Source organism: Centropristis striata, chromosome 13 (genome assembly GCF_030273125.1).
Source record: "Centropristis striata isolate RG_2023a ecotype Rhode Island chromosome 13, C.striata_1.0, whole genome shotgun sequence".
NCBI classification, from domain to species: Eukaryota; Metazoa; Chordata; class Actinopteri; order Perciformes; family Serranidae; genus Centropristis; species Centropristis striata.
The window spans coordinates 38366644-38394143 of NC_081529.1; the positions used below are offsets into that span (position 1 = coordinate 38366644).

Below are 27500 nucleotides of genomic sequence, written 5' to 3' on the forward strand. Positions count from 1 at the left end.
TGCTCTCCTCATGTTTTGCTGTATATCTTTTTTTATGATGTGAGAGAACGCTGGTGCTGTTTGTTTCGCCGCTTCTCCATCTGAAGTTTGTTGAATGTATGTTTACGTATCTGTCTGTTGCCTGTTAAGCATCTTTGAGTGTCTAGAAAAGCGCTATATAAATTGAATGTATTATAATTATTAATATTAATATTATTATAATAATAATTATTATGATGTAACATTTGAAATGAATACAGTAACCAGGTATGTAATGTGATGTCCGGTGTGATGCTCCGGACTCTGTGTTGAATGAACCACTGTTGACTCTGCAGCAGCAGTGAGGATGATGGAAACAGTGTCAGCAAAACGACCACTGCACCAAATGAAAAGATGCATATGAGGCCAGTTTACAGGAGCTGTCCATTCAGCACCACACACTCTGTCACTGGTTCTCTGCTGCACTGGCAACGTTTTATTGTTCAGGCTAGGGCTGAACGATTATGGCCAAAATTATAATCATGATTATTAATTATGATTATTCATCGTGTTAGGGAAAACATCTCTATTTTTATTGCACTACTTTAAAACAAACAAAAGGAACAGTTTTTTAAGGAGTCTCCAAAAGTCTCCAATAACACCAGAAAAAAGTCTCCAATAACACCAGAAAAAAAGTCTTCAATAACACCAGAAAAACATCTTCAATAACACCAGAAAAATTCGACAATAACACCAGAAAAAAGTCTCAAATCACACCAGAAAAACCTCTTCAATAACAGAAAAATTCTACAATAACGCCAGAAAAAAGTATCCAAAAACACCAGAAAAATTGTCCAATAACACCAGAAAAAAGTATCCAATAATACCTGGACAAAGTCTTCAATAACACCAGAAAAAAGTCTTCAATAACACCTGGAAAAAGTCTTCAATAACAACAGAAAAAAGTCTCCAATAAAACCAGAAAAAGTCTCCAATAACGAGAGAGAGAAAAAACTCCAAAAACACCTGGAAAAAGTCTCCAATAACACCAGAAAAAAGTCTCCAATAACACCAGAAAAAAAAGTCTCCAATAACACCAGAAAAACGTCTTCAATAACACCAGAAAAAAGTCTCCAATAACACCAGAAAAATTAAAATTGTCCAATAACACCAGAAAAAGTCTCCAAGAACACCTGGAAAAAGTCTTCAATGACACCAGAAAAAGTCTCCAATAAAACCAGAAAAAGTCTCCAATAACGAGAGAAAAAAGTCTCCGATAAAATCTGGGAAAAGTCTCCAATAACACCAGAAAACGTCTTCAATAACAGCAGAAAAATTATACAACAACGCCAGAAGAAAGTCTCTAATAACACCAGAAAAAGTCTCCAATAACACCAGAAAAAAAGTCTTCAACCCCAGAAAAAAGTCTCCAATAACACTAGAAAAAACGTCTTCAATATCACTAGAAAAATTCTACAATAACGCCAGGAAAAGTCTCAAAAAACACCAGAAAAAAGTCTCCAATAACACCAGAAAAAACGTCTTCAATATCACTAGAAAAATTCTACAATAACGCCAGGAAAATTCTACAATAACGCCAGGAAAAGTCTCAAATAACACCAGAAAAAAGTCTCAAATAACACCAGAAAAAGTCTCCAATAACACCAGAAAAGTCTCCAATACACAAGAAAAACGTCTTCAATAACAGCAGAAAAATTCTACAATAACGCCAGGAAAAGTCTCAAAAAACACCAGAAAAAAGTCTCCAATAACACCAGAAAAAACGTCTTCAATATCACTAGAAAAATTCTACAATAACGCCAGGAAAATTCTACAATAACGCCAGGAAAAGTCTCAAATAACACCAGAAAAAAGTCTCAAATAACACCAGAAAAAGTCTCCAATAACACCAGAAAAGTCTCCAATACACAAGAAAAACGTCTTCAATAACAGCAGAAAAATTCTACAATAACGCCAGGAAAAGTCTCAAATAACACCAGAAAAAAGTCTCCAATAACACCAGAAAAACGTCTTCAATAACACCAGAAAAAAGTCTCCAATAACACCAGAAAAATTGTCCAATAACACCAGAAAATGTCTCCAATAACACCAGAAAAAAGTCTCCAATAACACCAGAAAAACGTCTTCAATAACACCAGAAAAAAGTCTCCAATAACACCAGAAAAATTGTCCAATAACACCAGAAAATGTCTCCAATAACACCTGGAAAAAGTCTTCAATAACACCAGAAAAAGTCTCCAATAAAACCAGAAAAAGTCTCCAATAACGAGAGAAAAAAGTCTCCAATAAAATCTGGGAAAAGTCTCCAATAACAGCAGAAAAATTCTACAATAACAGCAGAAAAATTCTACAATAACGCCAGAAGAAAGTCTCAAATAACACCAGAAAAAACGTCTTCAATATCACTAGAAAAATTCTACAATAACGCCAGGAAAAGTCTCAAATAACACCAGAAAAAAGTCTCCAATAACACCAGAAAAAACGTCTTCAATATCACTAGAAAGATTCTACAATAACGCCAGGAAAAGTCTCAAATAACACCAGAAAAAAAGTCTTCAACCCCAGAAAAAAGTCTCCAATAACACCAGAAAAGTCTCCCATACACAAGAAAAACGTCTTCAATATCACTAGAAAAATTCTATAATAACGCCAGGAAAAGTCTCAAATAACACCAGGAAAAGTCTCCAATACACAAGAAAAAGTCGCAAATATCCCCATAAAAAAAGTCTGTGTAGTGTGTCTGTAGTGTGTGTAGTGTGTGTAGAGTGTCTGTAGTGTGTCTGTAGAGTGTCTGTAGTGTGTCTGTAGTGTGTCTGTAGAATGTCTGTAGTGTGTCTGTAGAGTGTCTGTAAGGTGTCTGTAGAGTGTCTGTAGTGTGTCTGTAGTGTGTGTAGAGTGTCTGTAGTGTGTCTGTAGAGTGTCTGTAGTGTGTCTGTAGTGTGTGTAGAGTGTCTGTAGTGTGTCTGTAGAGTGTCTGTAGTGTGTCTGTAGAGTGTCTGTAGAATGTCTGTAGTGTCTGTAGTGTGTCTGTAGTGTCTGTAGTGTGTCTGTAGACTGTCTGTAGTGTGTCTGTAGAGTGTCTGTAAGGTGTCTGTAGAGTGTGTGTAGAATGCCTGTAGTGTCTGTAGTGTGTCTGTAGAGTGTCTGTAGTGTGTCTGTAGAGTGTCTGTAGTGTGTCTGTAGAGTGTCTGTAGAGTGTCTGTAGTGTGTCTGTAGTGTGTCTGTAGAGTGTCTGTAGAGTGTCTGTAGTGTGTCTGTAGAGTGTCTGTAGAGTGTCTGTGGACTAACATCAGTAACTTCCTGTCTGTTGTCTGTCTGTTTCAGTGTGAAATGTTTTTGTGAACAGAGGAACTAAAGTCGTCCTACTTCTCTCTTCTAATCCTCTTTCTTCATTCTTTTATTGCTTCTTCTTCTTCTTTTCCTTCTTCCTCTCCATTCATCCGTTCAACGCTGCACGCATCACATCAACACAACAGACTAGTGTGTGTGTGTGTGTGTGTGTGTGTGTGTGTGTGTGTGTGTGAACAGTGGTTCAGTAGTATCAGTGACACCAACACACATGGTAAATGCTGCACAATTTAACAAGCCCGACCCCTGACCTCTGGGACACAGACTGCCTATATATACACACATATATATATATATATATATATATATATGTACGGCTCTATAACAACACACAGCTCTATAACACACACAGCTCTATAACACACAGCTCTATAACAACACACAGCTCTATAACACACAGCTCTATAACAACACACAGCTCTATAACACACAGCTCTACAACACACAGCTCTATAACACACAGCTCTACAACAACACACAGCTCTATAACACACAGCTCTATAACAACACACAGCTCTATAACAAACAGCTCTATAACACACAGCTCTATAACAACACACAGCTCTATAACACACAGCTCTATAACAACACACAGCTCTATAACACACAGCTCTACAACACACAGCTCTATAACACACAGCTCTATAACAACACACAGCTCTATAACACACAGCTCTATAACAACACACAGCTCTATAACAAACAGCTCTATAACACACAGCTCTACAACACACAGCTCTATAACACACAGCTCTATAACAACACACAGCTCTATAACACACAGCTCTATAACAACACACAGCTCTATAACACACAGCTCTACAACACACAGCTCTATAACACACAGCTCTATAACAACACACAGCTCTATAACACACAGCTCTACAACAACACACAGCTCTATAACAACACACAGCTCTATAACAACACACAGCTCTATAACAACACACAGCTCTATAACAACACACAGCTCTATAACAACACACAGCTCTATAACAACACACAGCTCTATAACACACAGCTCTATAACAACACACAGCTCTATAACAACACACAGCTCTATAACAACACACAGCTCTATAACACACAGCTCTATAACACACAGCTCTATAACACACACAGCTCTATAACACACAGCTCTATAACACACACAGCTCTATAACACACAGCTCTATAACACACAGCTCTATAACACACAGCTCTATAACACACACAGCTCTATAACACACAGCTCTATAACACACACAGCTCTATAACACACAGCTCTATAACACACAGCTCTATAACACACACAGCTCTATAACACACAGCTCTATAACACACACAGCTCTATAACACACAGCTCTATAACACACACAGCTCTATAACACACAGCTCTATAACACACACAGCTCTATAACACACAGCTCTATAACAACACACAGCTCTACAACACACAGCTCTATAACAACACACAGCTCTATAACACACAGCTCTATAACACACAGCTCTATAACACACAGCTCTATAACAACACACAGCTCTATAACACACAGCTCTATAACACACAGCTCTATAACACACAGCTCTATAACAACACACAGCTCTATAACACACAGCTCTATAACACACAGCTCTATAACACACAGCTCTATAACACACAGCTCTACAACACACAGCTCTATAACACACAGCTCTATAACACACAGCTCTATAACACACAGCTCTATAACAACACACAGCTCTATAACACACAGCTCTATGACAACACACAGCTCTATAACACACAGCTCTATAACACACAGCTCTACAACACACAACTCTATAACAACACACAGCTCTATAACACACAGCTCTATAACACACAGCTCTATAACAACAAACAGCTCTATAACAACACACAGCTCTATAACACACAGCTCTATAACACACAGCTCTATAACACACAGCTCTATAACACACAGCTCTATAACACACAGCTCTATAACAACACACAGCTCTATAACACACAGCTCTATAACAACACACAGCTCTACAACAACACACAGCTCTATAACACACAGCTCTATAACAACACACAGCTCTATAACAACACACAGCTCTATAACAACACACAGCTCTATAACACACAGCTCTATAACACACAGCTCTATAACAACACACAGCTCTATAACACACAGCTCTATAACACACAGCTCTATAACAACACACAGCTCTATAACACACAGCTCTATAACAACACACAGCTCTATAACAACACACAGCTCTATAACACACAGCTCTATAACACACAGCTCTATAACAACACACAGCTCTATAACAACACACAGCTCTATAACACACAGCTCTATAACACACATCTCTATAACAACACACAGCTCTATAACACACAGCTCTATAACAACACACAGCTCTATAACACACAGCTCTATAACAACACACAGCTCTATAACAACACACAGCTCTATAACACACAGCTCTATAACACACAGCTCTATAACAACACACAGCTCTATAACACACAGCTCTATAACACACAGCTCTATAACAACACACAGCTCTATAACACACAGCTCTATAACACACAGCTCTATAACAACACACAGCTCTATAACACACAGCTCTATAACACACAGCTCTATAACAACACACAGCTCTATAACACACAGCTCTATAACACACAGCTCTATAACAACACACAGCTCTATAACACACAGCTCTATAACACACAGCTCTACAACACACAGCTCTATAACACACACAGCTCTATAACAACACACAGCTCTATAACACACAGCTCTATAACAACACACACTGTAAAAAATGTTTAAATGTCAAATTGCATCAGAAATAATGTGTAAAATTTAAAATTGTAAATTATCGTATTAGACGCTTTATTACCGTAAATCAAGGAATAGAACACAACTTAAACTGTAAAAATATTTTTTAAAATCTATGTAAAAACAATTACCCTGAAAAAAAAAACAGGAATGTTCAGTCTTAATTACAGTTTTTGCTGATATTTACATTTAAATTTTAATGTCTTAATGTGAAATCCCAGCAGGAAGTGTTATTCTACTGTCAATGAAAATGTGAAACAACAAAGAAAGAAGGAGAGGAAGTAGTTAGAGAGGTAAATCATCACTTCAGACCCAGTTACAGCGACTCTAGCTGTAATAAAAACCATCAGAGTATCTGTGAGGAGGTCTGCCACTCACTGAATAATAAACACTCTCAGAGTTTCACTTCAACCAAAGGTGGTGGGATTTATTTACAAAAACAGAAATATTCTCCGGGCTGACTTCCAACAATAAACAAAATAAAAAATGTAATTTAGTGGTTGATAAATTGTTTCACTCCTCACTCATTCAACAAAACACAGAGTCAAAGAAACCAGCTGTCCCCGATCATATAAGATCACTATTATCATCAATAATAACAGCTCACCTACAATAGTCATGGAAGCTTCTGGTCTTCTCTTGGCTGAGAACATTGATTGATTGATTCTTATCAACAATATTCACACAGAGAACCAGAGAAACAGAGAACCAGAGAACCAGAGAACCAGAGAACCAGAGAACCAGAGAAACAGAGAACCAGAGAAACAGAGAACCAGAGAACCAGAGAAACAGAGAACCAGAGAACCAGAGAACCAGAGAAACAGAGAAACAGAGAACCAGAGAACCAGAGAACCAGAGAACCAGAGAAACAGAGAAACAGAGCAACAGCTCAGAACACTATGAGTCTGTGATGGATCCTGGAAAACAACTGACATGTCTTGAAATATATTGAGGAACATTTTAAGGGTGAGTTAAACTGTAAATAAAAATATAATTAATGTACGGCGCTGTCTAAAACCTGTACACACACACACACACACACACACACACACACACACACACACACACACAGACACACACACACACACACACACAGAATGCCCAAAGGCCTTCAGATGTATTCAAAATGTCTTACACGGCTCGACTATATATAGCTTCAAAGACCCAGATTCCCTATGTAGGCAAGGCACACACACACACACACACACACACACACACACACACACACACACACACACACACACACACACTCACACACAATGCTCTGGCATAACATGCCAAAACATTAGCACAATCTGGAATACTGGAACATTACAATCTGAAAACAAAAGCTCACACACACACACACACACACACACACACACACACACACACACACACACACATACACACACACACACACACACACACACTCTCTCTCTCTCTCTCTCTGCCAGTGTGTAGCGAGGGATGAAAGAGGAGGATAAAGGAATGAGACTAATGGAGGAAAGTTGCTTAATGACAAATTGTCAGATTGCAGAAGCCATTTTCTCGGCTGGTAATTTAGCTCTTTCATCCCGGAGCGTTAAAATATTCCTGAATATTCCTCCAGCTTCAGGCTTCTGCTCCGTCACACTTTCATTTCTTCTCTCCCTTTCTCTCTCTCTCTCTGCTCCCACAACGCTGCTGCTGCTGACGTCTCTAAAACTGGGTCATAAAAACATCTCCATACGTTCTGACTCTAAACAGAAATATCATTTACAGGTGGAAGCACGCTGTAAAGAATCAGTTAGCGGGTTCGAATCCCACCGTAAAAATATCTTTAGAAAAGAAAAAACAGTAAGACACTCAAAGTCAAAAGTCAAACTGCCTGAGAAATAGGGCGTAAAAATAAAAATTGCATATCACCGTAGTAGACGTTTTTAATTACCGTAAATCAAAGAATAGAACAAAACTTTAGAAAAACTGAAGGAAACAAACAGTTTTACTGTAAAAATATAAAATGTTCATGTAAAATGGATGAATGAAAACCATATTGTCACAAGAACAATTAATCTAAAAAAAAAAAGGGACTTTTTAAAAAAAATTTAAAATAATATTTATATTTCAATTTGCAGTAGAAAACCAACTCACTGCATTTTTTACGGTGAAGTTCTGGCGACCACAGCTGCCGGGATTTTACCGTAAATTAAACAGATTTATATATATATATATATATAAATATATATATATATATATAGGCTATACACATTCTATGTTTATAGTAAAGCTACATATGTTTCCCAGAGCAGCCGTTCATCTGTTTATATGGTATATTGGTTGTTTATTCATGTTTTCTTTATGTAGGATATTTTAATATTTCTTTTCTAAATTTCAATTCCAATGTATATTATTCTCCAGATTTAAAGATTCATTGTTGTGTTAAAGGATGAACTTATTCTGCTCTAATATGGATAATAAACTAAAACAACATGGATACAACGATACTATCGTTTATCAGGATGGTTTAATAAAAAAATATATCGTCCTAAAACTAAAAACGTGTTTTATGGTGACAGAATCAGGTTAGTGGGTCACATTTACACACAAGCTTTGTGTTTTGGTGTTATTAATTATTACTTTTATTGCATTTGTTGGTGTTTTAGTGTAACAGGACACAGTGATATGGTGAATAACAGTGTAGCGCCATCTACTGATCACTGATCAGGATGATTGATGAGTAATGAAACATGAGGCAGCAGCTACACACACACACACACACACACACACACACACTCACACACACGCTCAAAATGTTAAGTTAATTAAAAAAAAAACTTGTTTTTACGGTAAAAACCAGCAGCTGTGGTTGCCAGAACTTTACCGTAATAAATACGGTGCACCTTTTTCTAATATTACGGTAAAAAGATATTAGCTGTATTTCAGGTTTAACGTTCCCATTTTATTTTATAAAAGTTTTTCCATCAAAAGAAACGCTGTTTTGCCATATAATTAATCAGAAAATACTTTTAATACTATAAATGCTGCATAAATGAAAGATTTTACCATTAAATATTACAGTATATTTCTGTTAGAGATATGGTGTTTAGTACATTTAACAGTGAGAAAAAGTATTTTTACAAAAGATAAATGAAAAAATTACAGTGATGCTTGTATATATATTACAGTATATTTTTGCTACAAACACAGTGTCAGAGTATTTTACAGTGGAATAATTTATTTAAAAATAAAAAAGTTAAAAATCCTGTTTTGTCTGATATTTACATTTACAGTGTTTCATTGTTACTGAAACTGAATTAACTCATTTATCATTTTACGTCTTTTACTGTCATGTTTAACAGTTTTTCACTCTAAAATCTACAGACATTTTTACAGTGTATGGAGGACATACAGGGGTAAAGAAAATATTAAGATGAAAACACTGGAAACAATAAACCCATGTGTGCTCATCATTCATCGTCTCTCCTCCATTCATAGAAAGATGATGAAGCTTCATCATCATCATCATCATCACATGTTAATCCTGTGTGTATCTACACACTGTAACAAATGTTTGTATAAATTACAGAAACACACAGTCAAATTACATCAGAAATCATGTAGTAATTACCGTAAATCAAAGAATAGCACAAACATTTTAATTTTACTGTCATTAACTGTAGGAAACACAGTTTAGCTGTAAAAACATAACATTTTCATTTAAAATGAATGGAGAAATATCATGATGTGTGAATATGTTTGATTGTTATTATTATTATTACTTTCTTCTTTTGTATGAAAAGTGCTATAAAATGAAGTCTGATTGATAAATGACACAATTACCCTAAAAATAACAGGACTTTTCAGTCTAAACAACCACAGCTGTTGGTATTTTAGCCTAAATTAAACAGAATTTTCTTTTATTTCTTCTATTCTGTCAGGAATTTTTTTTTTAAAGATATTTTTTGGGCATTTTCAAGGCTTTATTGACAGTAGAGAGACAGTGTGAAAGGGCTCCGAGAAATATATCAATATATTTTTAAATGTGATATGGAATTAGACCATATCGCATATATCGATATAGTTAAAAAAATAATACTTTCTTTCTAAATAAATGCTGCCCTTACTAGTGTTTGTCATATTTAGCTCTTTTGTAATGTTCCTTCTTCTATTCTCATATAAATATAAATATTTTTGGCCATATGATGACTAAAATTGACCCATTTTCAGCATTTTTAGACATTTTAAAATTTGACCATTTTTGATAAAACTCGACATGCTATAGTATGACTTTTATTTTGAAAGGGTCATTTTTGGACATCCCATAATATAGTGTTTTTCTGTCATTTATGGACAACTAATATGTTTCAACAGACTATAATAAAGTCATTTTCAGCATACACCACTTAAAACATGTTTAAATACCATGTTGGTATATTTTTCACCTATATGAGTATAATATATATTTTTTTTTATTCTGACTTACTGGATCAACATTTAGAACCAAAAAGAAACAAAGAAAAACCAACATAAATGTGATCTTGTGATTGTGTGTGATCCTGTCATCAACTCTGGTTTTTATTCTAGTGGGACTCTGTTTGGTTTGGCTCTGGTGTGTTTAGAGGAACAATTTTAGTAATTTTGTGTATTTTTTGGTCATTTTGTGTCTTTTTTGTTATTTTGTGTCTTTTTGTGTCTTTTTTAGTCATTTTGTGTCTTTTTTAGTCATTTTGTGTCTTTTTTAGTCATTTTGTGTATTTTTTTTAGTCATTTTGTGTCTTTTTTTGGTCATTTTGTGTCCTTTTTTAGTTATTTTTATGTATTTCTTTTGTCCTTTTTGCGTATTTTTTTGGTCATTTTGTGACCTTTTTTTAGTCATTTTGTGTCTTTTTTGTGTCTTTTTTAGTCCTTCAGTCCAACATACTGCTACACAGGACACTACAAGCTTTTGGACACTACACAGGCTTTGAAGTCAGTGGAAGACAAAGTATTGAAAAGGGAATATTTTATCCCCAGTATGAGCTGAGGAGAGCCCCAGTATGAGCCCCAGTATGAGCTGAGGAGAGCCCCAGTATGAGCTAAGGAGAGCCCCAGTATGAGCCCCAGTATGAGCCGAGGAGAGCCCCAGTATGAGCCGAGGAGAGCCCCAGTATGAGCTGAGGAGAGCCCCAGTATGAGCCCCAGTATGAGCTAAGGAGAGCCCCAGTATGAGCCCCAGTATGAGCTGAGGAGAGCCCCAGTATGAGCTAAGGAGAGCCCCAGTATGAGCTGAGGAGAGCCCCAGTATGAGCCCCAGTATGAGCTAAGGAGAGCCCCAGTATGAGCTGAGGAGAGCCCCAGTATGAGCCGAGGAGAGCCCCAGTATGAGCTGAGGAGAGCCCCAGTATGAGCCCCAGTATGAGCCGAGGAGAGCCCCAGTATGAGCCGAGGAGAGCCCCAGTATGAGCTGAGGAGAGCCCCAGTATGAGCCCCAGTATGAGCCGAGGAGAGCCCCAGTATGAGCCCCAGTATGAGCTGAGGAGAGCCCCAGTATGAGCCCCAGTATGAGCCGAGGAGAGCCCCAGTATGAGCCCAGTATGAGCTGAGGAGAGCCCCAGTATGAGCCCCAGTATGAGCTGTAGTCCAATATTTTTGTTATTAGAGCCACATTATTTATGTTTTTATTACAACTGACAAAAATAACATGAATTGGGAGAAGAAATATGATTAATGAAGTCAGTGGAGTGACGTTTCCATCAACTGGTTTACATTGAAACACAAGATACTATACTGGAAACCAGTAGTGAAAAAGGAATATTTAAAGTCCCAGATTCTTCTAAAATGTAACAAAATGTTATTGGTTTCATGGGACATAAACAAAAGAATCTGGAGCAAGATGAACCACGGACAGACGTCAACATCACCCAACCTTTCTGATAGACTTCCACCTGCCAGAGCCCCAGTATGAGCACCAGTATGAGCCCCAGTATGAGCCCCAGTATGAGCACCAGTATGAGCCCCAGTATGAGCCGAGGAAAGCCCCAGTATGAGCACCAGTATGAGCCCCAGTATGAGCTGACGGGACCTGGACACCAGCATGCTTCAGATCCAAACACTCTCTCATTGCGTCCTATGGGAACCAGCTCCAGTCATCCTGATCCACCTCCCCACGTCCAGCAGCAGCAGCACACAGCGGCATGTACACAACATGAAGAATCATGTAGACACAATCACACACACACACACACACACACACACACACACACACACACACACCAACACACACACCAACACACACACTCACCTGCTGTAAATACATGAAGGTGAGGGCGGCGCAGGACAGCTGAGGACAGGCGTCCACGTTGGGTAACGCCACGCATGTTCCTCCAGGATGCTGCATGTTCCTCCTTCTAGCTACAACACTAACCGACAACAGAGCCAGAGAGAGGAGGAGGAGAGAGTGGAGGAGGAGAGAGAGAGAGAGAGAGAGAACAGCAGGAGAGAGAGAGGAGGGATGATCGGTAGGGAGGAGGAAGAGAGATGGAGCTTCAAAGGAAGCAGCAGCCGGTCCCGATACGAGACACACAGAGTGTTTCAGCTGTAAGGAGGCGGGACGACAGAGAGAGAGAGAGAGAGAGAGAGAGAGAGAGAGAGAGAGAGAGAGAGAGAGAGAGAGAGAGAGAGGGAGAGAGAGATGGAGAGAGAGAGAGAGACGGAGAGAGAGAGGAAGCTCTGCTGCAGTGTGTGTGACTCAGTGTGTGTGTGAGAGAGAATAAGTGTGAGTCTGACTCAGTATGTGTGTGTGTGTGTGTGTGTGTGTGTGTGTGTGTGTGTGTGTGTGTGTGTGTGTGTGTGTGGAGGCGAGCCAGCAGTCGGAGTGACTGCGATCGCTGAAGCGTGAGGGAGGCAGAAATTGTCTGTGTGTGTTTCTAATGTGTGTGTGCATGTATTTTTTTTCTTGCACAAAATGCTGATCTCTCTCTCTCTCTCTCTCTCTCTCTCTCTCTCTCTCTCTCTCTCTCTCCCTCTCTCTCTCTCTCTCTCTCTCTCTCTCTCTCTCTCTCTCTTCTTGATGAATTGAAGTTCTGTGACATGTGTTACTGGAGGCAGTGAGGATGCTGACTGCAGCCACAATAGGAGACTCTCTCTCTCTCTCTCTCTCTCTCTCTCCCTCTCTCTCTCTCTCTCCATCTCTCTCTCTCTCTGCGTCTCTCTCTCTTTCTCTCTCTGAAGTGCCAACATTTGCTGGAAAAACTTTTTGACTATACAAAATATCAGATTAAACATAAGTGAATGTAAACTATTAAACAATAATACATACAGACTGCAGAGGGTTGATTTAAGGCACATATTAATGCTGGATTATTCCTTTAAAAAAAAAAAAAGCATCCAGACATCCATCCATTTTCATCGGCTTATCCGGGGTCGGGTCGCGGGGGCAGCAGGCTAAGCAGGGCGTTCCAGGCGTTCCTCTCCCAGCCACAACGTCCAGCTCCTCCTGGACCCCGAGGCGTTCCCAGGCCAGGAGAGAGATATAATCCCTCCACCGTGTTCTGGGTCTTCCCCGGGGCCTCCTACCAGTTGGACCTGGAACTCCTCTAACGGGAGGCGCCCGGGAGGATCCTTACCAGATGCCCAGACCACCTCAACTGGCTCCTTTAGAGGAGAAGGAGCAGCGGCTCTACTCCGAGCTCCCTCCGGATGTCTGAGCTCCTCCCCCTATCTCTAAGGCTGAGCCCAGCCACCCTACGGAGGAAACTCATTTCAGCCGCTTGTATCCAGGATCTTGTTCTTTGGGTCACTACCCAAAGCTCATGACCATAGGTGAGGGTTGGAACATAGATGGAGCGGTAAATCCAGAGCTTTGCCTTCAGGCTCAGCTCCTTCTTCACCACGACGGTCCGGTACAACGCCCGCATCACTGCTGACGCCGCACCAAACCGCCTGTCCATCTCACGCTCCGTTCTACCCTCACTGCTGAACAAGACCCCCAGATACTGGAACTCCTTCTCTTGAGTCAGTACCTGTCTCCACCCAGAGGGGGCAGTACCTGTCTCCACCCAGAGTAGGCAGTACCTGTCTCCACCCAGAGGGGGCAGTACCTGTCTCCACCCAGAGGAGGCAGTTCCTGTCTCCACCCAGAGTAGGCAGTACCTGTCTCCACCCAGAGGGGGCAGTACCTGTCTCCACCCAGAGTAGGCAGTACCTGTCTCCACCCAAAGGGGGCAGTACCTGTCTCCACCCAGAGTAGGCAGTACCTGTCTCCACCCAGAGGAGGCAGTACCTCTCTCCACCCAGAGGGGGCAGTACCTCTCTCCACCCAGAGGGGGCAGTCCACCGTTTTCACCCAGAGAACCATGGCCTCAGACTTGGAGGTGCTGACTCTCATCCCAACCGATTCGCACTCAGCTGCAAACCGCCCCAGTGAGTGCTGGAGGTCCCGGTCTGATGAAGCCAAAAGAACCACATCATCTGCAAAAAGCAGAGCTGTTATTCTAAGGTCACCAAACCGGATCCCTTCCTCCCCCCGGCTGAGCCTTGAGAGCCTGTCCATGAAAACCACCAACAGAATCGGAGACAAGGGACAACCCTGGCGGAGGCCAACACCCACCGGGAACGTGTTTGACGTTGTGCTGAGTATGCGGACAGCCATACCCGAGTCCCCAGGTGGTTCCCCTTCCAGGACACCACCCAGAGACTCCAAGAAGGCCGGGTACTCCAAACTGCTGTTCGGTTTATAAGAGCAGACAACAGTCAGAGACCTTCTGGTCCTCTGGTTCCTCGGGGAGATCTCCAACACAGCGGAGCTCAGCCGGGGGAGTCCAGCCTCTCTCCAGGAGTTTGGTTCCAGAGCCCAGGCTATGTGTGGAGGTGAGCCCAACAATTTCCAGCTGGTAGCCAGCGAGGTGACGTTCCACGTCCCCAGAGCTGCTGGAGCCGGGGGTCAGCACGCCCAGGTACCCTCCTTTGCCTGCTGCCCGACTCATTTTGCACCCGACCCTTAAGCCTAACTCTGCGGGTGGTGGGCCCACAGGTCGAAAGGTCCACATGATTCTTTCGGGCTGAGCCTGGCCGGGCCCCGTGGAGGAAGCCCGGCCACCAGACGCTTGCCTTCGTGCTCCTCCCGGGTCTGGCCCCAGGAGGGGGCCCCGGTTTACCCGTGCCCCTCACCTGGGAGACCCTACCAGGAGCTATTGCCCCCGACAACACAGCTCCCAGGATCACTGGAGCTCACAAACCCCTCCAGGTGGCAATTCTTGGAGGAGGAATATGCAATGCATTCAAATTATGCTTAGATACTTAGATATTCATTAGCAACATATTTGTTTCTCAACAGAAATGGAAAAATAAATAAATAAATAGATTTTGAAGTGAATTTTTGAAATGTTTCAATAAGATTTAGAGGTACAGCGTTTCCCCATGTATTTATACATGGGGAATATATATATATATATATATATATATATATATATATATATATATATATATATATTTATATTTATTCATATTGACATGCACACACCAATGCACACGCACACTCAAACATCCAACACTCATATTTTCTTTTTTCTTATATTTTTTAACATTATTTATCTATTATTATATTATCGTTATTTTCTGTTTCTGATATTGTTGTTGTTGTTTTTTCATATATTGTTACTTTTCCATCATAATTATGTCGTATTATTTTCTGCATGTTCATTTTGTGTTCTGTATAATATTGTGACATTTTTATGTTATTTAGGTAGAGGCTTTAAATAAGCTTGTTGAGGCTTCCTGTCTCTACCTGAACTGTACTTTAGGTTGTTGTTGTTATGTTTCTTACATTTGCCACAAAAGAAAAAGGAAATAAAGCAAATGGGGTTTCCATCAACTGTTTTAGAGCGAATAAACAAAGCTGCATCAATTTCCTGCTGGAGGCTAATCCATCAGTCAACAGGAGAAGAAGTAGAGATGGCACAAGAGAGAAAAAACAACAAAAAAGAGTTTCCTCATCGGACAATTTTGGCCTCCCGCGAGAGATAATGGAGAGAAAAGCGAAAACAGTTTTTTCTACCTCTTTTGGGCAGAAACAGCTGATCAGTCACGAGTTAAATGTTCACTACATCAAAAAGCTTTTCCATCCCAAGTCAAATTATCTGCCAGTGCAGTACGTAAATTTTTCTTTGTAAGAAGTCTTTAAGTAAGTAAAAATATCTCTGCACTGGAAAAACAATGATGTCTCAAAAATAAGTCCAAAAATACTTATTTTGAGCAATTGTTGTTTGAAAAGCCCGACTGTAGTAACATTAAAATAAGCCAGAAATACTTGAAACGAGCATGTTTCTTTCTCATTTCAGTATCTGTGGGTAGATACTCTTGGTAGAAAATGAAATAACATTTAAACTACATACAACTATAACTCTCAACTGGAGCCAATATTTTAGGTAGAAACTCACCATATTCAACAGTTGAACAGCTTGGAAAGCATGAAAAAGCTCACAATGTCAATCCTAAAAACAAGTCTTTACACAAGACTGAAATCCCTGTGAAGAGGGGTTACTCACCCTGTGAAGAGGGGTTACTCACTCATTTTTGTTACAAAAAGACACATGTTCTTAAAATAAGCACCTAAAGCTATGGTCAGTAGGTAAATTATACTCTGAACAAGATAATTAAGATACTATTGCTGGATATAAGAAGACGATACTTGGTGAGCTTCATGTTTTTTACTGTGTATGAAAGCATCATATGAGTGAGTTAGTACTGCACCCCCAGAAGTAGTTGGAGAATCAAAAGATTGATATAAAAAATATTAATGAAAAATAAATAACGGAAATTATTGGGAAAAAAATGAGTCCCTTGTTTGGGTCAAGCATCGAAACACACCTGCCATGATGCAACTACCTCCAGTCTGTGAGACCCTCTTCCTGGTAGACATTTATTTTAGTTTCCAATCACAGGACATATTTTCTCAGACTTGACAAAGCTCCAGCAGAAATTATCAACTGTTTGTTCAGGCTGAGTGGGACTCACCATGACAAGTAAACTGTCCTTTATGTGTAAAATTGATTTAGTGGCACTCTAAACATTACACTAGAAAATCCCAACACCATTGACTATTGGTAAGATGCTGATCATTGACATTCATCAACCATGATGAGATCAGATTGTTTATCTACAGAGACTTCTCTCTCTGTAGCTCTTTCATGTGTCTTCTTCAACCTAACTATCTTTGACAGCATGTCTAGTTCAGACTGCAGCATCCAGAGAGACTTTTATTACCAAACAACTTTCTGATTATAGAAGCTATGAAGATAAAACATGTGGGCAGTTTCTTCTTGCAGTTGTTTTTCCAGCTTTGTTCTAACCACTGTCAGTTAGAAGCTACAAGCTAATAAACAACAAAAACAAATTAGAGGTTCTAACTGCTTCTGATATGTCCACTGTAAAAAAAAAAAAAAACTGTTGTTTTTACAGTAAAAAACCAGCAGCTGTGGATGCCAGAACTTTACCGTAATAAATATGGTGCAACTTTTTTTAATATTACAGTAAAAAGATATTGGCACTGTTGATTTCACGTTTAAGATTGCCATTTTGTTCCATTTTTTTTACTGTATAAATAAGTTTTTCCATCAAAATTCATAACGCTGTTTTGCGTGATGAATGCCACAAAAATTGGATTTACCATTTAAAAAGATTTTACCATTAAATATTACAGTATATTTTTGTTAAAGATATGGTGTTTAGTACATTTAACAGTGAGAAAAAGTATTTTCTACAAAAGATTAACGCAAAAATTACAGTGGCGCTTGTATATATATTACATTAAATACATATTACAATGTATTTTACAGTGGAGTAATGTATTTTTCCAAAAATTAAAACTGTAAAAAATACAGTTTTGGCTGATATATACATTTAAGGTGTTTCATTGTTACTGAAACTGAATTAACCCATTTATCATTTTACGTCTTTTACTGTCATGGTTTTTAGTTTTTTCACCCTAAAATCTACAGACATTTTTTAACAGTGTCTTCTTGGTGCACCAGAGACTCACAGTCTGAGTCTGGATGCTTTATTTCCTCTCAGAGAAAAGACAAGACGCCAACACTACTGCCACAGTCTGCCCAGCACGGCCAGTTTACACTGGTCTCTAACCAGTCAACCGAGCACTGGAGAGACCAGATCTGGACTAATGAAGTCACTGGACTCTGTGCAGTGTGCCGCTTTATTTGCATAGAATCATGAAACTATATATTTGGTATGTGTATTAATCATATTTACACAATATTCTTGTCTGTTTGCACATTTATACTCTTAGTATATTACATATTACATGTATATCTTGTATAGTCAGAGTATTTGGCTGCTACCCTCAGAATCAGGTGCGTATATAAAGCGGTGTATGGGGTTAAAGTTGATATCCAGGTAGACGGTGGTTGTCTCCACCCCCTCATCAGACCTCAACTCTACTCTAGCTCTCTCTCCTCTTTGCCCACATCAGGATCTTCTGGTTAGTGTAGCTGAGAGAAATATCAGCCAGTTAAAGCCTCAGCAGGTCCCCAGTGACATCACATCCTGTCTGGCCCTCCTCATTCATTCTTTCTCAGTCGCTTCACGAGACGTCCCTCGTTTATTTCTCCCTGTGCCTCAGCTGTTCCTAATTATTATCTCATTATTTCTCATGTATTAAACCCAACTCCCTGCTTCAGTCTGTGCTGGATTGTCTCATTCATTCCTATGTGTCTGTCAGTTGTCCTGGTCAACACACACACACACACACACACACACACACACACCACTACCACAGACAACAACAAAGTGCTGCAGCTACGAGACAATCCCATAATAATCTGAGTCTTTCTGCCTGGGGGGCACTGACTCATTTTGTTATGTAATTCTAATGTATTATGTAAAATTGCCAGTGAACATTTCACATGATTGACATTTTTTTAGCCATGTGGATTTTATAACTCCCTGGCAGCCCTCCAGCGTGTCTCGGTCACGTTATTCATCTAAATTATAATTCATATACAATAATTACAGATGACACATTAAAGGATGATACCGGCAGGGGGACCCCCCCCCCCCCCTCCTGCCTCCACGGTTGAAAAAACACACTAAACTGCCCTCAAGAGTGGTGAAAACAAGAGGACGTGCCTTATTGGCTGCCCTTTACACATGGAAAAGATGACTGAGTGCCCTCTATTGTTGCCCTTAACACATTCAATTGTGGTGATGTGCTCTCGCCAGCTTTCAAAATAAAAGCACAGTGTGTTAACAGAATCCACCACAGAATTTACAAGAATACTTTCTACTTTAAATAATTCATTCAAATATGCACTGAGAAGATGCAGTGTATATGATGGAACAGTGGCATTAGAATGTGTGGAGGCCACTACATTTGGGCTTTTATGGGAAAATAATTCTCGAGGGGGGGGGGGGGGGGGGGGCATGCTCCCAGACCCCCTTAGTCAGCTGTTTGTCCACACTGGCTGGCTGCTCCTTGTCCTATTGGAAAGCTCTGTTAATTGTGAAAAATGTAATGTGAGGTGTTTGCTCTCAAATCACTCTCAAAGTGCACAAGACAGATGTATTTTACTTAATAATGTACAAACTTTTCTCCAGGTGGGGGCATGCCCACTCTGATCTGAATCTAGACTTCAGGTTTAGACTCTAGGCTTCAGGTTTAGACTCTAGACTTCAGGTTTAGACTCTAGGCTTCAGGTTTAGACTCTAGACTTCAGGTCTAGACTCTAGACTTCAGGTCTAGACTCTAGACTTCAGGTTTAGACTCTAGACTTCAGGTTTAGACTCTAGACTTCAGGTTTAGACTCTAGGCTTCAGGTCTAGACTCTAGACTTCAGGTCTAGACTCTAGACTTCAGGTTTAGACTCTAGACTTCAGGTCTAGACTCTAGACTTCAGGTTTAGACTCTAGACTTCAGGTCTAGACTCTAGACTTCAGGTTTAGACTCTAGACTTCAGGTTTAGGTTTAGATCTTCTCTCTGTGTTCCTGACGGCTCATTTCCCTGTTGGAGCCGACAGTGATGGATGGAAACTGTACCGTGTCTTTCTGTGTGTAACTAGTGTGTGATTACACATCATACACACCTTGCTGTGTGTGTGTGTGTGTGTGTGTGTGTGTGTGTGTGTGTGTGTGTGTGTCTTGGGGGCCAACAGTCAGCTAATAAGTCCCCAGGTGGAGAAAACAATGGGGGGTATAGACAGTGGGAAGAAGTCTGGAGTAGTTTTACCAAGTCTTTATTGTGCAATTAAAAAGTTTCAGTTCGACGACGCAACAAACAAAGCTGGCCAACATTAAAACAGAAAACAACACATTCACATACTTCACCGTTAAAAATACAGTGATTCGGTTTTCTACTTTAAATTTAAATGTAAATATATATAAAAATGTGATTTAGACTGAACATTCCCTTTATTTTCAGGATATTTGTGTCCTTGTGGTACTTCTACATTCATTTTACATGAAAAACAAGTGTTATATACAGTTTAAAAGTTTTGTACTTTTCCTTGATTTATGGCAATTAAAATCGTCTTCTACCATGATATTCAATTTTTAATTCTACGCCCTATTTTTGATGCAATTTGACAGTGTTTTACTGTAATTTCTACAAACACTTTTAAAGTGAAGATCTATATTTTTAAACGTGTCTCTTATCTGGCTGATCCTCATCAAACACAGACTTCAGAGTTTCATTAGAGGACTCCAGCTCGCTTCGTTTTCACCTCATGGCGTTATTAAGAAGTAAAGCCCCGGTGCTTTCGGCAGCTCAATGCCATTTGGTTTATTTTAACCATTTGAACTGATTTATTAGACCCTCACTTCAGTTTAGGAAAAACATGCAATAGATGTTGATGTGAAGACATTTGGCAAGCAGCAGTAGTTGTATGGACGAGGAGGACAGAAAAACTATGAACAGAATTTAAAAACTATGAGTCCTGGGACAGCTTCCAGGTGTCAGAAAACAGATCAAAGAACCTGATCAACATGCTGATGGACCAGTGACACAGAACTGGACCTCCTACAGGAGCATTCAGACTCTGGGAATGATCAGAGACATCAGGGGACAGAAGGTCCCCGGGACGGCTGATGGTCAGCACAGAGACGCTGAGTTAAAGGAGGAAATGGGAGGACGCAGTAGAAAGAGAGAGAGGCTGCTGGGACAGCAGACAAACAGTTAGAGTACAGATATAAACTCTAGGTACTCGGCCTAATAAATGAATGAAGACTGAGGCAAACCTACTGGATGGAGAACGGTAACACGTCCTAGACCAGGGGCCTCAAACTCTAATTACCTGGGGGCCGCTGGAGGCAGCATCAAAATGACCAAAAAAAGACACAAAATTACTAAAAAAATACACAAAATGACCAAAAAAGACACATTATTAAGAAATGACACACTATTTAAAAAAAGACACAAAATTACCAAAAACAGTAATTAAAGGGACCTTCCACACACAACACGGTAAAGTGCCATTCATATAAAACTCACATTAAACTTTCATATCAAGGTGGGGGCCACAAAATATCATCACGAGGGCCACAATTGGCCCGCGGGCCGCCAGTTTGAGAACCATGATGTAGACTGTTCTGTTCTCTTCATGTGTTTTACTTCCAAAGTGTTAACATCAATAAACAGCCAGCCAAACTCCTTGTCCAGAGGCAGGAAGTGAGCGTGCTGGCTCCTTTAATGACTTCTATGGCAGCAGGTCGAGTCAGGATGACACATTGAACCGAACTAGAAAATAAGGTACAAAAATGTGCTTCACCCATTTAGGCCTAAAATGCCTGTAAAACCTCTGGGTGATTTTAAAATCAGCCCCTAAAACCTGAAGTTTTTCTGTAAATTCAACAGAAGTGTCAACTCTTCCTACTAAATAATAGATTTTTCAGCTTCTGTAGCAGATAGAAATGAAATTCAAAAAGTATCTGAGATCTTATAGCTGTGCCTTCATGAGAAGTTGAGTTTATTTGTCCAAACCGTCAATAAAGGTTTTTAAAAAATCAACATGTTGCATTGTGACACTCCAACATGTATTCTGATGCATTTCATTGGCCAAGAGACTGAAAACAGGTGTAAAAAACTACAAATACTACAAAACCACGTATCCTCTTTCCGCTTTAATGGTAGAATAACATAACAGCGCCCAACAGGTTTTAATGGTAGAAATGTGGTAATGCTTCCCCGCCTTAAATGTGCTTAATAGACTGCTATGACAGAAATATGTGAATATAAACAGTCTACCATTGACGATGATAAATAAGATGTACAACAAGTATAAACACTATAAGTGACATAGACAACATATCAGGTGAGTAGCAAGGTACGTATTACGACAGTAAAGTCATCTTATAGGCTCACACACAAAGTTAATAAACATGAACAAACCTACAGAAATGTCCATCAAAAGTCATCAATATTAATTGTCAAACATGTAAAGAACATGTAAAACTTACATCCATTCCTTTCTGAGGGATTCTCATGAGAAACCTTACAACTGCTCTTTTCTCTGTTTACATGCCTTCACTACTTCCTGTTTCCTGTTTCTTTTCGACCTTCATAGTAAAAGCTCAACTAACTTTTTCAGGAAATAACAATACAAATACATTTTTACCAGTTAACTTAAACTCTTCACATATTAAAGACATTCAGGGCAGAACATAGACTGATCAACGGACACACTGGATAAAAACTGTAAACTGAGTGATTCAGACTGGTTTAGACGAAGCTGCATGTGTTTGCTGACTCATGTGTTTAGTGTTGATGACTAATTCTCTGCATGCTTTGGCAGATTTCAGCTTCCTCCTGACTGCAGCATCAGCCTCACACACCAACTATCTGAATAAATAAAACAGTCCAAATAAACCCAATATGTGTTATTTACACGGTATAATGTCATTACACTTTGTATTATGACCAATCAAAGACAGAAACAATGATTTATTGAAAAATGTCTGTAGATTTCAGGGTGAAAAAACTGTTAAATCATGACAGTAAAAGACATAAAATGATAAATGGGTTAATTCAGTTTCAGGAACAATGAAACACTGTAAATGTAAATATCAGCCTATACAGGATTTTTACAGTTTTTTAAAAAATACATTACTGTAAAATACACTGTATTATGTATTTAATGTAATATATATATAAGTCACCACTGTAATTATTGCATTTATTTTTTATAAAAATCATTTTTCTCACTGTTAAATGTACTAAACACCATATCTCTAACAGAAATATACTGTAATATTTAATGATAAAATCTTTAATTTATGCAGCATTTATAAAGTATTTTCTTGTGAATTATAAGGCAGAACAACATTTCTTTTGATGCAAAAACCTTTTGTTTATACAGTAAAAAATGTAATAAAATGTCAATCTTAAAGGTGAAATCAACAGTGATAATATCATTTTACCGTAATATTATAAAAAGTTGCACCGTATTTATTACGGTAAAGTTCTGGCAACCAGCTGCTGGTTTTTACCGTAAAAACAACAGTTGTTTTTTTACAGTGTATATTTTTTTTCTTTCCTTATTCGTTTTTAACTTGAATTACCTGGCTCTTGTTTCTGGTAAAGAAAATGTTTTGATTGTGTTTTTCGGTATTTGACTGAAAAAGATCTGAAACTGATTTTGTTTATTGTAAAAAATAAGATCTGGATCTGAAAAGATAAAACAAGTGAAAGAAACATATGAAAGTGAAAAATGAAAATAAATAATGTTTTTTACCAGAGCTGATCATAATTGTATTTAACCTAAAAAAAAAATGTGTACACTTATTTTTATATTGAATACGTCGATGTATTTTTAAAATTCAAGATCAAAACTTTAAATTTCAGTTTCAGATTTTATGTTTTCAAGAACAAATAATTTGCCCAAAACCTGCAGACACATGTAACATAATGTTATAAATGATATAAGATCATATATATCCACTCTATCACTCTCACACATTATATAACGCTAAATTATATTTTTATGAATGCACAAAACATTTCCACAGTTGGACAACTTTTATACACATATTTGAAAAACATTGACGTTTCTGTCAAATGTATAATAAGAACATGGACGTTTTCTGATTGGTTTTCTGGCGAGATCTTCACCACAAAGTGATTATGTACATTCACTGAGTGAATATTTAGAAAATAAAACATAAATTTCTCGCTAGAAATGTGATCAAAATCCATTTTTATGCAGAAACTAAGTCAAAATATTGATTTTTTCACTAAAAATTAGAGAACTGTCCGCCATGTGACTTGGAACCAACCAATAGGAACAAATATCCGTGGAATAGCCACGAGATATGACTGGCATTAACTTGCATTGTAGCCAAATCCGTGTTAGTTTCACGGAAATTTGAGTGATTCCGTGGCTATTCCACGGATTCCTGTGAGACCAGGTTGAAATAACCGTAACATTTAAAACCCTCAACAGGCTTCAGACCTGTGATCTATGTCATATTCACACAGTAAATAATCTCTGTAGTTATTTACTGTATTATTCACAGTGATTTTTACAGTATCGTGCTGTATCATTTTGTACACTAACAGGCTTATTCTCATTCTTCCCTTTCTTCCGTGCTGTTTTTGGTCGACTACTGCAGCACACCAGCAGTTTGATGTTTCCTTTATAATTCCACCGTAAGAATTGAGTAAATGGTTTGAATATGTTTCTGTTGTTTATTTATTCAGGCCAACCATCGTTTGCATCCTGGCATTTCTTTAGTTTTAATATTTGGCTTGTTGCTTTAGTGAAACGCTGACACAGTGATTCTTATTATTGGTGACGCAAACATTCCTCCGCAGCTTCACACTGACTGGATGTGTGTTACTGTATGTGTGTAACTGTTTGTGTGTAACTGTTTGTGTGTAACTGTTTGTGTGTAACTGTTTGTGTGTAACTGTATGTGTTACTGTTTGTGTGTAACTGTTTGTGTGTTACTGTTTGTGTGTAACTGTTTGTGTGTAACTGTTTGTGTGTAACTGTTTGTGTGTAACTGTATGTGTTACTGTTTGTGTGTAACTGTTTGTGTGTAACTGTTTGTGTGTAACGCGTGACCGAACAGACCAATGGGATTGTGGCGTCGACGGTCGTTCAGCTGCTGCTGGAACTCAGATGTCAGCAGCTTGAGAACTGAAACTATGAAATAATGTAAAAGCAGCTGGGGAAATATCTGCACCACTCACTGAGGAGGAAGAGGAAGAGGAAGAGGAAGAGGAGGAGGAAGAGGAAGAGGAAGAGGAGGAGGAGGAGGAAGAGGAAGAGGAAGTCAATAAGGAGCTAGAGAGGCTTCTACAAAATAAGACATGTTCTAGAAGAGGGAAAGAATGTGTTCAAAGGTAGAAATGTTGATAATTTATTTTGATCAATTAAGAAAAAAAGAAAAGTGAGTGAAAAGAAGAAAACCTTTTTTCTTTGTGTTTACATGGAAACAATAAAGCAGAAAGAGCTGAATGTGAATCAGCTCCACTCATCTTTATCTGCTGCTGAGCATGCACTTTTGTTTATGCATCAAAAGTTTTCATAAATAATTAATTGTTTTGCAAACGGGAGGGTTTCAGCTGTTTTCCTTGATTTCTTTGTTTCTCCATGTCAGGATTTAAGTTAGTTTCCTCTCCGTTGACTTGAGGAATCAGGGTTTAGGCCTGTAAGGAGTCACATCATGGTGAAGATCCCTCCAGGACCAGAAGACCCCCTCATTACATCACAATCAGTGATTCAAGATGAAGGTTCTAGGTTCAGACCACAGGAACCGAGTCAGAACAGAACTTTACACTGCTAAAAGTCAGCTCTTAAAGACAAGGGAAAAAGTACAAAAATAAGATGTATTTTGCTTAAAATTGCAAAATCTTCTGCCAAAGGAAGAATAAAATGTGTCTTGTCAAGACTTTCCAAAACCAGTAAAAAATATCTAATCTCAATGAACCACAAATACATAAAGTTATGATTTCTTAGCTATGCTTGAAATAAGAAATTATTATTTGTGAATAGTAGTTGTATACTTGTAAGTGTTGGTGAAGCAGCTTTGTAACTGCTGATATTCTAGTTTCCAGCATGTATTTACTCAGTATAGGTGATAAAATCTCAGTAACAAGCTGTAATATCTGATTTAGATCATTAAGGACCAAAACACTGAAAACAAGTGAAACAGTTGTTTGATCCCAGAGATTCTTCTGGACCAGCTCTCCACTAAGGGGCCAGATTCCTTTTTCCTGAGGATATTATCTCAGTAGGTATTTAGGGAACCTAAAATTCGAGCTGGTGGCGAGGAGACGCGAGACCTGCTTACTCCAGAATGGAACCTGTCGAATAACCGTGGAATACAGATACCACGCTAGCCGCGCCCGTTTAATAGCAGCTCTCCTCTATTATCTATCTCTAAAATAAAAACTGCTGACTAAGAAGAACTATCTGACCAGACAGAAAATAAGCAGATATCCCCTTGATGTTTTTGCAGTGAGAGGACCTCCACCCTGTCACATCCTCCGCTAGAGGCTCCAGCTTTTAGTCTTCGTTGTTTACTTGTAATATAAAGTTTGTTGTCATTTCAGACAATGTGTCTTCTCCTCTGGCTCTCGTCTCGTCTTCTGTCTTATACTTTGAGAGACTCTCTCTGCACTGCTCTCCAAACTAAAAACCATGGACTTGATCAACTGGTCTCTCAGCTCATTAACACCATCTTCTGGAGGAGAAGCCTGGTTCAGGGAGTCCTCCGGTCCTGACGGTACGTTCTCAGCTGGCTACATGATGGACGAGAGGTGGTGAGTCTTGAGCCTGTCGGCTCTCTCCATGGAGGACGTTGAAGACATCTATCTATTCAGATCCTTGATAACAGGTCTTTTGCTGATTGGATTAGGCTTTGCTCTGGTTTATTAAGGAGTACAGTAAACAGTGACAGCTGTTCAAAGCCCCATAAGGCTGCAGGACTTGATTGAAGCGTTGGGCAGAGCTGTCGGTAGTCAGACTGGGACTATAAACCACAATATGGATAACATCATGGAGAAGCTGACGGCTTTGGAAAGGCAAATGGATCGATTCGGAGACCAGAACCATGAAGAGTAGTCGTGTAAATTGAACATGGCCACTCGCCCTAAACCCAACAATCCCAATCTGATCTGCTTTTGGCCCCTCAACCAGCTCTGGCCTCAAGGCCGTTACTGGAACAACAAACTCTCCTGGAAGGACTCTGCAGCGAGACGCTCTTACTGACGCTCCCCCACTTACTTATCAGCTGATATATATCAACCCATTCACCCCTGCTCACAACTTAATTTGGATATGTATACAAAACAGACTGTAAACTGTATTTTGTATGCTGGCGTACATAGTCTGGCCTTAGTTTTCTGTCAGAAAAACTGAAACAAGGTACAGCACTTACTGTGGTGAGGCTCCACAAAAAAAAAA

General features: G+C 39.2%; 1 protein-coding gene across 1 annotated transcript in view; it reads right to left on the reverse strand.

Moving 5' to 3' along the window:
* Positions 1–12699, reverse strand: part of rbfox1 (RNA binding fox-1 homolog 1) — a 111021-nt gene extending 98322 nt beyond the window's left edge. Inside the window, exon 1 of the mRNA XM_059348381.1 lies at positions 12388–12699. Coding sequence (XP_059204364.1) covers positions 12388–12483 — 96 coding nt within the window. The 5' untranslated portion in view covers positions 12484–12699. The remainder of the gene's footprint in view (positions 1–12387) is intronic.
* Between the last annotated feature and the right edge of the window lie 14801 nt (positions 12700–27500).